Source organism: Cynocephalus volans, chromosome 11 (assembly GCF_027409185.1).
Source record: "Cynocephalus volans isolate mCynVol1 chromosome 11, mCynVol1.pri, whole genome shotgun sequence".
Taxonomy (NCBI): Eukaryota; Metazoa; Chordata; class Mammalia; order Dermoptera; family Cynocephalidae; genus Cynocephalus; species Cynocephalus volans.
The window spans coordinates 75,978,604-75,996,220 of NC_084470.1; the positions used below are offsets into that span (position 1 = coordinate 75,978,604).

General features: G+C 37.2%; 1 protein-coding gene across 1 annotated transcript in view; it reads right to left on the reverse strand.

Moving 5' to 3' along the window:
- The window catches only part of SUCLG2 (succinate-CoA ligase GDP-forming subunit beta), a 259,766-nt gene that overhangs the window by 107,465 nt on the left and 134,684 nt on the right, over nucleotides 1-17,617 (reverse strand). The window contains exons 5-7 of the mRNA XM_063114078.1: nucleotides 12,076-12,228; nucleotides 10,430-10,519; nucleotides 973-1,069 (exon numbers count right to left, since the gene is read on the reverse strand). Of these exons, the coding sequence (XP_062970148.1) occupies nucleotides 973-1,069; nucleotides 10,430-10,519; nucleotides 12,076-12,228 (340 nt within the window). The remainder of the gene's footprint in view (nucleotides 1-972; nucleotides 1,070-10,429; nucleotides 10,520-12,075; nucleotides 12,229-17,617) is intronic.

The following is a 17,617-nucleotide window of genomic DNA, read 5'->3' on the forward strand; positions in this document are numbered from 1 at the left end:
AAAGACGTGATATTTTAGCTTTTCTGAGTCTGACTACAGAATCTCTGAAATATGCTAAGGAGAAAACATTGGACTATCCACCCTGGTCCACAACTTCATATGTATGAACATAATGATTTGCCCCATTTACCAATTCAATGGAAAACCCCTGCTAACGTACTGCCCACCACACGCTAGATAACATGCAAGAGGGATAAAATGGACTAAAAAAGACAAGGTTCATGAAACTTACATTGCGGTGTCACTGTCCTATCAACCTGCTATTCCACTCTGTCGTCCATCCTTCACACATTCACAAGCTTATGCTATCAGATTAATGAAAAATTATTGAATACTTGCTGTACGCAAGACATAGTGCAATGTGGCAGGTGCTGAGATATAAAATAGTTATTTATACTCTACAAGTACCTGACAGGAGAAACCTTCCCCACAAAGATGCCACCTCCTCCTACCTGAAGCAGAAGCTGCTGACCAAGTAAGGCGAAAGAGTTCAACTAGGGGCACCACTAGGGACTTCACCAAGATAACAGAAGTCCACCATGGGACACAAGGTGACATCATATATAGATTTAGGCAAACTAAAAAGCTTCAGAAAGTTCCAGTTTCATAAAAATAGCTGTTTTCATTACATCCAAGCACAGTGGCTCCTGCTTCCACTCCCACCCAGATCTTTACCTTAGTATCAACAGTGATGGCCTGAAAACATGACAAGTAAGGAGGGGTGGGGGAAGGTGAATGAATGTTTCTAAGTAAAACAAGCAGCAGCTTCCTCCAAGGCTTGGCATTTGGCTGCAAACAAATCCAAGTGCTGAAATGTTCAACTGCATCATGGGAGCATTTGAAACTATGGCAGAAATTAAATTACTGAAAGATATTCATGCAAAGCTGCTACTACAGTCTTCTGTGCAATTTAATTTATAGTTTGCATAAGTAATTATAATATATTCATTTGTTTTTTCTTTTGTTTTTTACCTTGTCCTTCTGGAGTTTCACCAAAGGGATTCACTTCCACCTGAGTAGCATCAATTTTCAGGAAGAGATTATACAGCTTCTTAATTTGATCTGCAGCCTAAATGTGATCAAGTGAAATGGAATTATACCAAAGCATTAAAAGAAAATTTATTTTGCTGGATTAATGAAACCTTAAAAATAGCAAGTTATGTCTTTACTTTCAGTTAGGTTTTCTGAAGGGAAAAACAAAAAAGCATAACTATTTTAATTTACACTGCTGTTCATTAAAAGGAATTGCTCAACTTTCCTCCAGACACCAGAGAAGACCACTATCAAGAAAACAAAGTATTTGCAGCCTGGCCTAAGATGCTGTTAATCTTTTTGTAAATTATCATGTCCCTATTAGCCAAGTTATGCCATAGTATAAGCTACAATCATCAATACAAACAAGCTCTATTTAATAAAAGGTAAACATGATTTTGAGAGTTTATAATGACTAGGTTTTCCTTATTATGCTAGAATAAAACAGTTATTATATTCATCAATCCAAACCCATAATCTGGGAAACAACAATTACTGAGTGTCAAACAGAAATTCCTGCAAGACAGGAAGATGAAAGTCCTTCCAAGTATAGCCACTGAACAGCACAGTCAAAACTGAAAAGAGTTTGTCCCAATGGCATAAACCACAAAGGGCAAGAATACCCAAAGTTTCTCTGATGTCATGTCCCTGACTTCATTCTTCTCTCTCTGCTTGAAATTCACTCACCCATTTACTCTTTTCAACCAGCATTTATTCACTGCCCATGACCCAGCAGGCTGGCAGCATGTGAGCTGGGGCTTCAGATGACATCACGAAGGAGGCAGGACAGTGCCTGGCAAGCGCACGTCTACAGTGGACAGAGGCTGTGAGGCAACAGGGCAGGACTGAAAAATCCTGGCTGAGCACTGGGTGTCAGTCTCATTCTTGATTCCATCTCGTTCCCCAGCCGTGGTTTCCCACTGCCACATTTCGCTCACTGTGCCGGCCCTGTGTCATCTGCCATCAGATCCATTTCTGGCTCTTCTCCATCTCTTCTCTGTATGTCAGGGGATGACCCTTATAGGCTGAGTGGTCAAGGTTCCTGAGTCAACTGGCTTCCAGCCTGGTTCAGCCAATGGGAAGCAGTGGTGGGAGACGGAGTGGGAGGAAGGAAACAGCCAGGGTATTTCTACACCTCTTTCTGCCTTGGGCAGCTCCTCCTCCTCTGGCTCCAGCTCCCAATAGAATCCACCAGAGTTCCAGATTCTGCATCTAAGACCTAGTAACACCATAGCCTCATTTGGTTCCTTGATCTTATGATCATAGGGATACAAATAGTTTCCTGGTATTATTTAGTTCTAGGTTGCCTTTCTGTCCACTCTTAGATTTCTCAGTTCTTGTACCACCTATGTGACAAACTCTCTACAATAAATCCCCAATGGGGTAAATACTCAAAGTGGTTCCAGATTTGACGAAGAACTTGTATAGATTTACTTTTTTTTCTTCTTTTTCTTGTATTGGCAGCTGGCTGTTATGAGGATCTGAACCCTTGACCTTGGTGTTATAATACCACGAGCTAAATAACTGGGCTAACTGGCCAGCCCTCCTATAGATTTAATTCATATTATCTTCATATACTTTATGTCTATTTGTAAATTTCCTTAAATCTTTTTTTTTTTTTTTTTTTTGGGGGGGCGGGGCTCTTTTTTTGTGACCGGCCACACCGCGCTCAGCCAGTGAGCGCACCGGCCATCCCTATATAGGATCCAAACCGCCGGCGGGAGCACTGCTGCGCTCCCAGTGCTGCACTCGCCCGAGGGTGCCACAGGGTCGGCCCAATTTCCTTAAATCTTAATTGGAAACCCTGTGGACATAAATAACCAAAAATATATAATAAGTTGAATATTTTTAATATTAAATAATTTATGGGTAGATAATACATGTACATAGGACAAAATTCCCTAAGTGTGCATGGGTGTCATCTGATTGTACTCCCAGCCCCCACGCAGCAGCCGCCTTACCAAATTATGCTTCATCTGAGAGAGATTTTATGCAAATGCAAGTATGTATATTCTCCCTGCATCTTTTTTTAAAAACCAAACTTGGTTCTATACCTTGTTTATTTACTTAATACATTTTATTGGCCCTTCACCAGCAACACAAGTAGATCAATCTTACTCTTTTAATTGACTGCATAATATCTCATTGTATGGATGACCCATAAATCATTTAACCTGTCACTTAAATAATGGCCATTTGGATTGTTTGTAATAGGTTGATATTACTTACAATGCTGTTTTACGTATCTCTGTATATATCTATCACACATGTGATTAAACATCTGTAGAATAAACTCCCTAGAGTGGAGCAAAAAGAGGGGTAGGCATTATAAATATTGAGGGACTCTGTGAAATTGCTCTTGGTAGAAGTTGTCAATAATTTCCCCTCCCACAAACCAGTATCAAAGAGATTATTTTTCCATTTACAGCCATCATCCATCTGGATCTTTGCCAGTGTGTCAGGTGAAAAAGAGTATCATATAGTTTTCATTTGAATCTTTTTTATTTTCAATGAGTTTAAGCATTATTCTATGAACTTGAGACATCTGTATTTTCTTTTTTGTGAATTTTGCCCATTTTCCTGTTGAGATTTTGGTCTTTTTTTTCTTAATTTATAGAAGGTTTTTTTTACATGAAGAAAATGAGCTCCTGATCCCATGGAAACTGCAAATATTTTCCCCGTTTAACATTTACTTTTTTTCTTGGTGGCTGGTCAATATAGGGATCGAACACTGGACCCTGGTGTTATCGGCATAACATTTATCTTTGACCATGTTTTTGCTACTTTTGCCACATGAACATTTCATAACAATAATGTCACTCTTTTCTTTTATGGCTTCTGGCTTGTTTCAGACTTTTGAAAGGCCAGTCTCATTTTGAGGGTATTTTTTTTTAATTCTCCCTTTATTTTTCCTAAGACTCTTTATGATTTCCTTTATAGTATTTACTCCCCCCGCAAAGGAATCTGAGTTAGTGCAAAGATGACAAACAACTCATGTTGAACATATTTTGTATTTTGGTGGGTTTCTAGGTCATCAGGAGCTTGCAATGTGAACTGCAGGAGAAAGGCACCCTGTCTATCCTGGACACTGTGACATCCACTGTACTTACACAGCCTCTGCACAGAATCACCACAATAAATATTGGTTGAATTAATGATTAATTTAATAATAAGGGGACACTACCTAATAAAAATTACTTCTGGGTACATACATATATAAGATCTTATCTCAGCCACTTCAAACCTCCCTTGTTAAAAAGTTGTGGTAAAATATACATAACATAAAATTCACCATCTCAACCATTTCTAAATGTACACACATTTCAGCAGTGTCAAGTACATTCACACTGTTTTGCAACCAATATCCAGGACTTTTCATCTTCCCAAATTGAAAATCTATACCCATTAAACAACAATTACACATTCTCCCCTCCAAACTGTCTGCCGCTGGCAACCACCATTCTACTTTCTATCTCTATGAGTTTGGCTACTCTAGGGATCTCATGTAAGTAGAATGAAACAGTATTTATCCTTTTATGACTGGCTTTTTTCACTTAGCACTGTATCTTCAAGGCTATCCATGCTGCAGCATGTCAGAATCTTCTTTTTCAAGGCTAAACAAACTTCCAGTGTATGTATTCACATCATTTTGTTTATCCATTCATCCCCAGAGGTACACTTGGGTCACTTCAAAACTTCTTAAGCCTATATTAACTTATCTTTGTATGAAGCCTGAATTTCCTGTATGTTAAGCTACTGTGTATATGAACAGCATTTTGGGGGTGTTTGCTATTTTAATAAAATTAAAATTTGTTGTGCAAAGGCAGACTATAAACATTTTTTCAGTGGAACTGAAGCATAATTAGATCTGTATCATAAGATCTACAAGGGAAAACCCTTGTAAAATGTCTTATTCCAGAAGCTATACACAAAATGGCTAAAAGAGCTAGGCATGCAACACATGTCAATCCAACCAGGTGTAATAATAAAGAATGGCAGGGCCCGTGGCAAGTTGAGATTAGCTCCCCTGCTTTCTAAATGTGTTCAAATGTTAAAAATAAATTAAACCTAGGTCAAAGAAAACATTCTGCTGGTCAACACACAGTCAGTCACTTATTATACCATCTATTTTCTGTTCATAATCAGAAAATTTTTCTTACCTTTTGCCACCAATTAATGTCAGGTTAAAGTTGCTTGTTAAGCAACTCTAAAAAATTTAAATCCCTAAAATCAAATACTCATACATTTGTGCCTCAGTATCCACAGGGGATTGGTTGCAGGACCCCCATGGATACCAAAATCCGAGGATGCTCAAGTCCCCGATGTAAAATGATGTAGTATTTACAGATAACCTGTACACATTCTCCTGTATACTTTAAATAACCTCTAGATTACTTACAATACCTAATACAACAGAAATGCTATGTAAATAGTTATTATACTGTATTTTTTTTTTTTTTCAAAGTTTTTCCCACATATTTTGAGCCACGGTTGGATGAATCTGCAGGTGCAGAACCGTGACAAGTTTGTGAGTACCTTCACAAATGTTTCAACAGGGTAAAAAATTTTGAATACTTTTCTAGGATTCCAGAAAATATCATCAACATTCAGGGATGGTTTTCAAAGGTAACCAGAGGTACAAACCATTCCCAGAGGTGTTAGTGATCTTGTACTAACTTAGCCCATCAGATCTTTTCACCAGCCTAAATCCTGGAGGCACATGTTGACAATTCGAGGCACGTGTTGACAATTCATGGCACCTATGTTTTCAGAAATTAATACTACGGATGATAATTAAGACACACTTGAGAAACTTGATAATTTTTAGTCTTAATATTAAGCTTTCCCCATGACTTTAATTTTTCAACAAATTCTTGCTGAAATGGGTTTTAGTCAGGAACACATGCCTGGTAGATTTTATGTAAGGTAAAATATCCTCCTTATTTTTTGTTGTCTAACATTAATAAATCATATTTTAGAGACAGCAGGCATGAGTCACAGGAAAGATATTAATAATTTTATAAGATAATCATTTTATGTTATTTATCCATGCGTGAAGTGCCTCTAAATGCCTAAACCACATCCTAGATGACAATTAAGTAACTTTCAAAGTCACACTGAATCTAACGGGGCCTCAGAAACCATTTCTTTATGAAAGGATGAGCCATCAATGATTGTTTAAATGTCTCCCCTTCTCCGGTGCCTCGTCTGCTCACTGGACACTGGCTTTCTGAAACATTTCACTGATCCCATGGCTTGAGCAAGCATCATAAAGCAGAGATTTCTAAATCTCCCTCCAGAGCTCATCTCTCCCTGAGATACCATGCTGCGTTCCTTTCTGCTATACAAACATACCCGGGGAATCCCCAGATGGACAAATTCCAGCATGTATACAACTGAGATCAACCTGTCTCCCTGATCCTCACGTACCTGCACAGGCCCCTCTTCCTGTATTCTCCACCAGCAGGCAGACCTCCACTGGGGTGTGAGCCCCTGGGGAACAATGGCTATTTCTCAATGTCTCTGCTCCCCAAGGCCCAGCAGAGTAAGCAGCACCCAACTAGTGCTCACTCCCAGCTGCTGAGCAAATTAACATTTATTTATTTATTTATTTTTATTTATTTATTTTTTTAACTTTTATTTTGTCGATATACATTGTGGTTGATTATTGTTGCCCCTTACCAAAACCTCCCTCCCTACTCCTTTTCAATGTCCTTTCTGTTTGCTTGTCGTATCAACTTCAAGTAACTGTGGTTGTTATATCTTCTTCCCCCGCCTCCCCCGGGTTGTTTCTGTGTGTGTGTGTGTGTGTGTGTGTGTGTGAATTTATATATTAATTTTTAGCTCCCACCAATAAGTGAGAACATGTGGTATTTCTCTTTCTGTGCCTGACTCGTTTCACTTAATATAATCCTCTCAAGGTCCATCCATGTTGTTGCAAATGGCAGTATTTCATTCGTTTTTATAGCTGAGTAGTATTCCATTGTGTAGATATACCACATTTTCCATATCCACTCATCCGATGATGGACATTTGGGCTGGTTCCAACTCTTGGCTATTGTAAAGAGTGCTGCAATGAACACTGGGGAACAGGTATACCTTCGACTTGATGATTTCCATTCCTCTGGGTATATTCCCAACAGTGGGATGGCTGGGTCGTATGGTAGATCTATTTGCAATTGTTTAAGGAACCTCCATACCATTTTCCAGAGAGGCTGCACCATTTTGCAGTCCCACCAACAATGTATGAGAGTTCCTTTATCTCTGCAACCTCGCCAGCATTTATCGTTCAGTCTTTTGGATTTTAGCCATCCTAACTGGGGTTAGATGGTATCTCAGTGTGGTTTTGATTTGCATTTCCCAGATGCTGAGTGATGCTGAGCATTTTTTCATATGTCTGTTGGCCATTTGTATATCTTCCTTAGAGAAATGCCTACTTAGCTCTTTTGCCCATTTTTTAATTGGGTTGCTTGTTTTTTTCTTGTAAAGTTGTTTGAGTTCCTTGTATATTCTGGATATTAATCTTTTGCCAGATGTATATTTTGCAAATATTTTCTCCCACTCTGTTGGTTGTCTTTTAACTCTGTTAATTGTTTCTTTTGCTGTGCAGAAGCTTTTTAGTTTGATATAATCTCATTTGTTTATTTTTCCTTTGGTTGCCCGTGCTTTTGGGGTCACCAATCAATGGAATAGAACAGAGAATCCAGAAATCAACCCACACACTTACTGCCATCTGATCTTTGACAAAGGCACCAAGCCTATTCACTGGGGAAGGGACTGCCTCTTCAGCAAATGGTGCTGTGAAAACTGGATATCCATATGCAGGAGAATGAAACTAGACCCATACCTCTCACCATATACTAAAATCAACTCAAAATGGATTAAGGATTTAAATACACACCCTGAAACAATAAAACTTCTTAAAGAAAACATAGGAGAAACACTTCAGGAAATAGGACTGGACACAGACTTCATGAATACGACCCCAAAAGCACGGGCAACCAAAGGAAAAATAAACAAATGGGATTATATCAAAATAAAAAGCTTCTGCATAGCAAAAGAAACAATTAACAGAGTTAAAAGACAACCAACAGAGTGGGAGAAAATATTTGCAAAATATATATCTGACAAAGGATTAATATCCAGAATATATAAGGAACTCAAACAACTTTACAAGAAAAAGCAAATGAACATTTAAAGCCTTTCATGGAGTCAGCAATGAAAAAAGAAAAAAAATATTTTAAATGTTTTTCTTTCTTTTCCTTGATAAATTAAGTTAAAAATATAATGATGATATAGCTGCTTAATGACCCCTGAGCACCTGCCTGCTCATCTCCCTCCCACAGGTAACTCACGTAAAACCTAGAGTGCTTTGGGCACTGGGAAAACATGATCAAGCCATTTAAGAGCTATAAATAACTCTTAATTTTCTCTTATAATATGGGGGGGTGTCTTATAATGTACATAATGCTATTATTGCCTTCTCTAGAACTCTCTACTGTGTTCACCTCCTGAGCTTTCAAACCATGCAATCAACAGATTTTGGTCCACTCCAGATTTATTCTTCTGCCATGTAAAGCCACCTATTGCTGACTCCCTAGGACACTCTTCGAAGTGGACAGCCCAGAGGTGCTGTTTCACTTATTCATACACATGACAAATGTTTCTTTGGGCAACTAATATTACAACAAGCACATTGTGGGCTGCTGGAAACACAGCAATGAGCAAGATGAACAAAGGCCCTGCTGTCGTGTAGATTAGGATCTAGCAAAGGTGACTGCAAATTAATAAGAGAAATACAGATGTGGGAAGTGATATGGAAGAGGTGAGTGGGGTTACTGAGCACGTCCCGGAGCTGACTGTAGCACAGTGTAGCTAGAACTCAGTGAATGTTGGGAGAGTGGCTCTTGGTGACCACCATCCCTCCACGAGAAGCCCCTTAATAAATGTCAAATGAATGGCTAGTGCAGTTTAGTAGCCTCATTTTCAGGAGGTGAAACCACTGCTGCACGCACCTAGGAACCTTCCAGTGCCTTCCTTTCAACACATCACTTCTCTGGCATCTCTTTGCCAGTCTCAGAAATGACAATTCGTTCCTCTGATGGTCCACTGAATACTGGCCATTTCATTCTTCTCCTGAGTTTAGTCCCAGATGACCTTGTCCCCTTCCATTCTGAATCTCTTGTTTTCCAAGTGAACCTTTACTCTCATTTTCAAATAAATGCTATCCTCCCTTCATTTAAATATATGTATTTTTAAAGTCTAATTCTGCTTTGGTTCTTTGACTTGCCTACTGTCACCACTAAACTTCTAGAGATAGAGTCAATCAAAAGAAAAAGTAAACACAGAAAGAAAAGAGAGCAAACCTACTGTTTTATGTGACTAGTGCTACCCAACTAAATTAAATTTTGTACTCTGTAACCACCATGGAGCCCCAAGCCAGAACACACACACATACACACACACATATATACACACACGTATACACACACACACACACACACACACACCACGATCTAGGGTTATTAGGTGGCTTCTCTGAGTCACGAAGGAGGGAAAAATAGCCAGTAAGTTCTTCTGATTCAGTTGTAGAACAAGGGAATTCATCTAAACATATGAAGGGGTCTTCAAAAAGTTCACGGAAAGATGTGTATTTTCTTTAATTCTTTTTCCACAAATTTTCTGAAGTACTCTTGTCTAATCAGGCATCACAGGCTAAACCAAAGGCAAGGCAGGGCTGTGATCCTCAAGACAGATTCTGTCCCTCAACAGCTCTGAGAACAAGTTTTCTGTCCTTGAAGCCAAGGGATATCACAACTAACTTGGCATCTTTTATTTAGGCTGTTCTCAGTGAAAGATCACCTTCATGCCATCAACATTCATCTCAAATGCCCATTAACCGTGAAAGAACAGCAATTAGTTAAGTACCGTGTATCATTAACAAACAGTAAGAATGGACCTTTATCGGGGCATTGTAACAAACTTTCACATCTCATTGTACTCAATCCTCACAACAAATCTCTCAGAAGCTGCTATCATCCCTGTTTTATAGATGATAGAACTGATGTTCGGATGGACTGAATCACACGTGTACCAGGTGGCAGTACCAGCAATGCTACAGAAAAAATAAAGATTACCAAACATCATAAAGTATATGTGTCTGCATGCAACACACATGTGCACACACCTGGAAATATATACAAACACATGTGTCACAAACATTCTCTTTTGAGACACCAAGGAAATATTTTTCTTCATCATAAACAACTGGAGGAAAAAAAAGAAAACAATAAATAATCCTGTTTCCTGGTAATCACGAACATCAGAGGCAACTGAGCAAGTTCCCAAATGTTTTCTGAAACAAGTCAGACACACTGTCTTCCAATCACTCATGTACCTGGTTTTTCAAAGGCCCAAGGAAGCCGAGATTTTCTGCCATCCTCTGAGCTTGGCTGTCCTTTATCCCTTCAAAAATGTCAATTTGCTCCTAGTAAAATAGAATCAAATAAACAAAATTCAGACAGTGAAGTGAGAAGATTTACAACCTCAAAAGAAAATGCTTAGTATTTATTTGCTAATGAGTAATTAAAGTGTGGCACCCTTCTAGAGATCTTGAGACCTTTCTAGAGATCTCAGAGTGGGGCTACTGCAGCTGCCTACAGGGTATGTTTTAATTAGCAGACCATCTATAAACAGTCCTTCCAAAAACTATATCATTTTTCAAGGTGGCATGCTGACAAGATAATCCGATGCCAGTTTGCACTTTTAATTACCATACAGATGGCATTGACGAATATTTAGTCAGTTAATTTTTATGACATCTTTTGGAAAGCTTCCGAAGTAAGGTTTTCTTGCCTAATACTGCTGTTAAGTTTGGGGCTTGTCATATATAGGTTAAATATTATCTTATGATTTAAACATGATGCTGCTCTTGATGATGATAATTATTAATAATATCTTGCTCTACAAACTGCCATTCTCTTAAAGACACTGAGCATGTTCATATATATTATTTAATGCATTCTCTTAACAATTGTAATGCCTTGTTTAAATAATGTTAATTTTGAAAATGGCTAGGTATTATTGATAAGCCTATGCATAAAGAATCAATTTAACTTCTGAGATAGTTAACTTAAATATGTAATATAGGTGAAAATATTTTAAAACCAATCACTAAACAAAGAAATTCACGGAACAAAATTCCCCCTTCTCGAAGGAAAACAAAATAGTTTCCTAGAAGAACTAATGAATGTTCCTGTCAGAAATTTTTAATGTGAGTTTATCACTGAGAATCCAGATTAAAAATTGGAATTATAGTTCTAACGACCTTATATTTTTTTCCTTATAGTTAAAATAGGTTAAGAAGCACTTTATACACATCATCTCAATTAATCTTCACAATTCCACAGAGTAGAAATCACCCCATTTACATTTTACCAATTTAAAAAATGAGGCTTATATAAACTTGCTGACTATTTAGATTTGAACTCAGATGTTTTTCAATCAAAGCTCATGTTAACATCAGTAAAAGGGACAGGATTTCAAAGACTGAAACAAATGTACAGAATCTGAACCTCAGAAAGATTCTAATTTACATCACTAGTGTTGAGAGACCTCAAGGTAGGCTCTAATTCAGGTCGGGTCTCCTAGGAGAGAATTTCTGAATCATACATAATGTTAAATGGGGCAGAGCTAACCAAGAGAAAGTAGAAACACCTCAGTCCTCTCCCATTGGTTAGTTCATGGGGCAGGTGGGATAGAGGGAATCAGAGAAGAAGAAAAGGCAGGAAGGAGGAGAAAAGAGAGGGAAAAGACAAAACAAAACAAAACAAAAACTCAAAAAACAAAGCCCTTGAATGCTGAACACCTTGATTCTACCCAACTTTCAACTGGATACGCAGTAAGAAAAAAGAACTCAACGTCTTCCTACCTTAAATCCCAGAAATAGATTTATTTCTCCCAGCCTTAGACTCCACATTAAATATTTAACAGCTTCTAAAATAACAATCAATTAACACGGGGTAGCCAGGAATTTAAGCATACCTTAAAAATAAGTTCTGGATTCGAAGCTGCCACCTCTTCGATGTCCACGCCCCCCTGGGGGCTGCCCACCAGTACTGGGCCATTGTAGGCCCGGTCCATCAAAATTGCCAAGTAGGTTTCTCTGGAAATGTCCAAGGCTTCAGCAACCATCACCTACCACATTAGTGGGAAAGTCAAATTAATTCAGCATTGAGCTGATTTCCACTTGGAAATCTATACAAACTTGCTACACAAATCAAATGGCTTCATTTTCAGGCTTTTAAAACCCAGTGAGTCAGCTTCCAGAGATTTGAGAGTTCCGCTCTCATGGCACACAATGCCTATCTGCACCTCCTAACTGATCCTGTTAACTTGTGCAAGTGACAGGTATTTGGTTTGCCTCAAGGAGCCTTCCCACTCTAATCTTCTTTTTTTCTTTCCTGAGAAACTGTCACTTAAGAAAAACTCCAGGGAAGCAGCTGTTATTTTAATTGGAGATATTAACAGTACATATATATCACTGTACTGACTTTTCTCAGATTTCACTGGTAGAAAACCAAGTTTGACTGCCAAAGAAGGATTCTTTTACAGTATGTCTGATGCTTCTTCCTAGATTTGTATACTTCTCTCGGATCACTGTATTTTATTTCATTTTATACTTTCTTTTATTTAACAAACGTAATACTTGCTCATTCAAAATTAATGCAAATGATACAACAGTGTACAAATGCCAAAGTGAAAGCAGCCGCTGCAGCACACCCCCACCACATAAACACCCCTTGGAGGGTCTTGAGCCCACCTGGAACCTTTGTGATGATTCAAAAAGGGCACCGCTTCCTCTGGGAAGATGTGGTTCCTGGCCAGGACTCGGACTGGGCAAGAGGCAAGTGGTATGGAAGGATTTCATTCCTCATTCCTGGCCTCAGCCAGGTGTCCCTCGGCTCTGCACAACTTTTCAAGTGCATGGAGCAGCCCCACCAGGAAAAGCCACTACTAACTTTTTAGTCCCTTTTCTGTGTATCTGTAAGCACTACAATAAGAGAATCATCCTATACATGAAATGCATATTATACATACTAGAATACCTTTCTTCTTTTTGTAATCTTAATACTACAACTTGGACATCTTTCCAAGGTCCTCCCTCTTCACTGTGACTACACAGGACTTACATGTCAATATTTATTTATATTCAATCATGTTCCTACTGACAGACATTTATGTAGACTTCAATTTTTCTAAAATGTTACTTTAGTGATTATTTTTGTACTTATATCTTTGCTCACTTGTTTTAGTATCCCTGTAGATAAGGAACCTAGAAGTAAAATGGCTAGGTTTTAAACTCTGAATATTTACAAATTTTTTAATTAATTAATTTTTAATTGACACATATTTATGGGTACAAAGTTATATTTCAATACATGTATATAATGTGTGATGATTAAATTGGGGCAATAAGCATATTCACCATCACAAAAATGTATCATTTGTGATGAGAACATTTGAGCTCCTCTCTTGCAGCCATGTGAAAACACACAATAAATTATTAATTACAGTTGCCTAGCACAACTGTACAATAAGTACTATCAAACTGCCCTGAGAGAGGGGCTGTACAAACTTACATGTCCAAGAAGAATGGTGAAAAATGTCTTAGATGATTTTTAAAAGATAAAAAGACTCCCATAAACAATCAGTAATTGATGTGAAAATAATAAACGCACTTACATCGCTTTTCCTAAAAGTAATTTAGAAATAGGTTTCATTTAAAAAGTTACAGATTAAATAGCATAAGATTTTAGCCTCTCAAATGCCACAAAAACACGGAGTTTTATGTCACATGAAATGGGATAAATATACGATGATCTAAAAAGCTAAGATATAATAAATATAGAACTCCTTTTCAAACTTTATTGAATTTATTACCAGTTAAAAGTAAAATACCTTAGATGGATCTTTATATGGATTCTTTTATGATAAATGGAAGCTCATTAGTATGTAACTATTTCTTAGCAAACAGTGTTAGGATTATCATAGAATCATTCTGATGTCAAGTTGGTTGTTCTTTCTAACAAAGTAGGTCACTGAAGGTCAAACCATCAGCCAGTACCTAAGTCTCCTCTCAGCCTTTAAGTTGCTTAAAACACAGTCAACTCTCAAAATTTCTGACTGAAAGTGGGAGAATATTTGAAGCAAAAATACTTAGCTCTATTCTTTCCTTATCAAATACAGTAACAATGTACAGTTTATAGAAATAACATGAAGTTCACCATTAAAAGCATTAATGCAAACTTTTTAAGAAATTAAGACAGTCACTTCTAAGAATTTCTCTAGAAGGGGAAAGAGCTGTTTTAAGACATTTGGTAGCCACAAAATACAAAATGAGGACTGTGTTTTGTTTGTGCTTTCAGGTCTGCTGGCATAACTACTGTTCACTTTCTAATACAGAGTTAGTCTAGTGAATGACACTTAATGACTTTCAGTAGCTATTCTTAGAAGCAACAATAACACTAAAACTTTTTAGGATAAGTGTCATTCAAGAGTCCTATTCTTAATCTTCTCAAATGTTGACAGATGTGCTCTGCATTCCATCAAGTTTCTATTTGTAAAGAACAGCTGCTGTCTCAAACAGCTCTTGCTTGGTAGGAATAATGTATCACCCTTTAAAAAAATGTCCCCAGGAAAATAATGAGATATTTCAAGAAATTTTATAGAAAGACCAGTTTTTTGACATTATTATGCTATCCATATGACTCAGGATGTTATAGTATTTTAGAAATTGTTATAGAGAGATCTAAATGGACTCCACAAACACTCATCCCATGAGAAGCTCAGTTGAATATATTTCAAAAGATCTCCATCTACGAGTTACACAAAGAATATTATCAACACATCTTTTTTATGGGGTCTTCCAGTACAGAATGTTTTTTAACTTTCTTTACCTTGTTTGAAATCTGTTTTAAAAACAAAACAAAACAAACAAACAAAAAAAACATGCTACTCAAATTGTGGTCTATGGATGAGTACCAGTGTGCAAATTATTTATAACAGGACAGTGAAGAGAGAAGATTAAATATACTCTCAGTTTTTGAGTTTATTGTGAAGTAGTAACCGCTACTGGCACTGAATCATGGACCACATAATGAGAAGCAATGTCTCACAGCTCTATCACTAGCCCCAAGAACACAGTACACATTGGCACAGATTTAGAGAACATCCAACATGTACAAATGCATGTATGTGTTTAAATAGCTTCTTAAATAAACTTAGAAATTGAAAGTTTCTATAATTCAGGACTTCTGTTTTGAGAACATGGAGCAGACATACTTGTCTTTATTCCTTCTGCTAAGTACAAATAAAAACCTTGGACATTATATATATAAACAAAACTTAAGACTCTGAATGCTGCAGAGAAGAAGTCAGACTAACTAGGAAGCTTGAGATCCAAGAAAAGACATGGTAGTGAGTCCCCTGTGTTTTCTTTTTGCCTCAGGATTCTCAGACTGGGTGCTAGAGAAACAGGCAACCTAGAAACAACAACAGGAACAGACAAAGAAATTTCCTGGCCCATGTGGTTTCACTAGAGAAGTCTACCAAACATTTAAAAAGAAATTAACACCAACTAGCAAAAAACATGGTGGACACCAAAATAAAGAATCTAATGCCACTGATAATTGCTCAAAAGTAGAAAAAGAAATATTTAAGTGTAAATCTAACAAAATCTATACCAAACTTATATGCTGAAAACTATACAATGCTGATGGAGGGAGAGTCAAAGTAGATCTAAATAAAAAAAGAGAGGGAGGGAGGTTTTGGTAAGGGGCAACAATAATCAGCCACAATGTATATCGACAAAACAAAATTTAAAAAAATAAATAAATTAAATAAATTAAAATTAAAGTTAAACCCTTCTGTTGTAAAAAAAAAAAAAAAAAAAAATCTGAAGTCCAAAAGAAAATAAAAATAAAAATAAAAAGAGAGACATCGTATTCATGATTTGCAAGACTTAACATAGTAAAGATGTCAATTATCTCCAAACTGATACACAGATTTAATACAATTCCTATCAAAATCTCAGCATGCTGATTTTTTGTAGATAAAGACAAGATTATTCTAGACTATATATGGAAAGGCAGAGGAATTAGAATAAGTAAAAAAGTTTTGAAAAAGAAGAATAAAGTGAGAAAATCAGTCTACCTAATTTCAGAATTTCCTATACAGGTATAGTAATTAACACTGTGTGGTACCGGTAGAGGGACAGACACATGCACCAACAGAACAGAATAGAGAACCCAAAAGCAGACCCATACAAATATGTCCAGATGATTTTTGACAAAGGTACAAAAACAATTCAATGGAGAAAAGATAAACCTTTTCAAAAAATGGCATTCAGGAGCATGTGGATGGACATCCATAGGTACACACGCATACACACGAAAGCCCCGACAACGTTAATTCGAAGTAGAACACAGACTTGAATATAAAACATAAAACTATAAAGCATTTAGAAATAAATATGATAAAATCTTTGTTATCCAAGTCAAGGTAAAGAATTCTTAGACCAGATACCAAAAACACAATCCATAAAGGAAATATTGATATACTGGACTTCATCAAAATTAAACACTTTTGCTCTGCAAAATACCCTGTTAAGAAGAAGAATATGCAGGTTATGTAGTGGGAGAAAATATTTACTAAGCACACATCTGACAATGGACTAGTATCTAGAATAACTCAATGCTCAACTGTAAAAAAACAATCCAATTAGAAAATAGGCAAAAGAGATTGTCTTAAGTCTATTCCTGCTGCTATAACAAAATACCTGAGTCTGGGTAATTTATGAAGAATAAAAATTTATTTCTGCACAGTTCTGGAGGTTGGAGAGTCTAAGATCGAGGCACCAGAATTCTATGTCTGCCAAGGGCCTTCTTGCTGCATCCTCACATGGCAGGAGGTGGAAGGGCAAAAAAAACCCTAAGCTAGTTCCCTCTGGCCCTTTGAAAATGTACTAATCCGTTCACTTTCTAAAAAGCTATACCTCTTAATGCCGCCACATTGGGGATTAAGTTTCAACATGGACTTTGGAGGGGATATTCATACCATAGGAGACATGAATAACAGACAATTGACCAGAGAATCTGCAGATGGCAAATAAGCAAATGAGAAGTTCAACACATGAGAAGTTGTTCAACATCTTTAGCCATTAGGGAAATGCAAATTAAAACCACAATGAAATATCCTTACACACCTATCAGAATGGATAAAACTTTAAAAAATGACACCACCAGATGCTGGCTAGAATGTGGAGAACCTTGCCCACTCATACACTGCTGGTGGCGGTGTAAAACGGTACAGCCACTCTAGAAAACATCTGGCAGTTTCTTAAACAACTGATCATAGAACTACTATATAACCCAAGAATCATCCCCAAAAATGAAGACATAAGTTCACTCCAAAACCTTGTTTACAAACGATTACAGCAGCTTTACTTGTAATAGCCAAAAACTGGAAGAACCTAGATGTCTTTTAACAGGTAATAGTTAAACTATGATACATTCTTATCATAAAA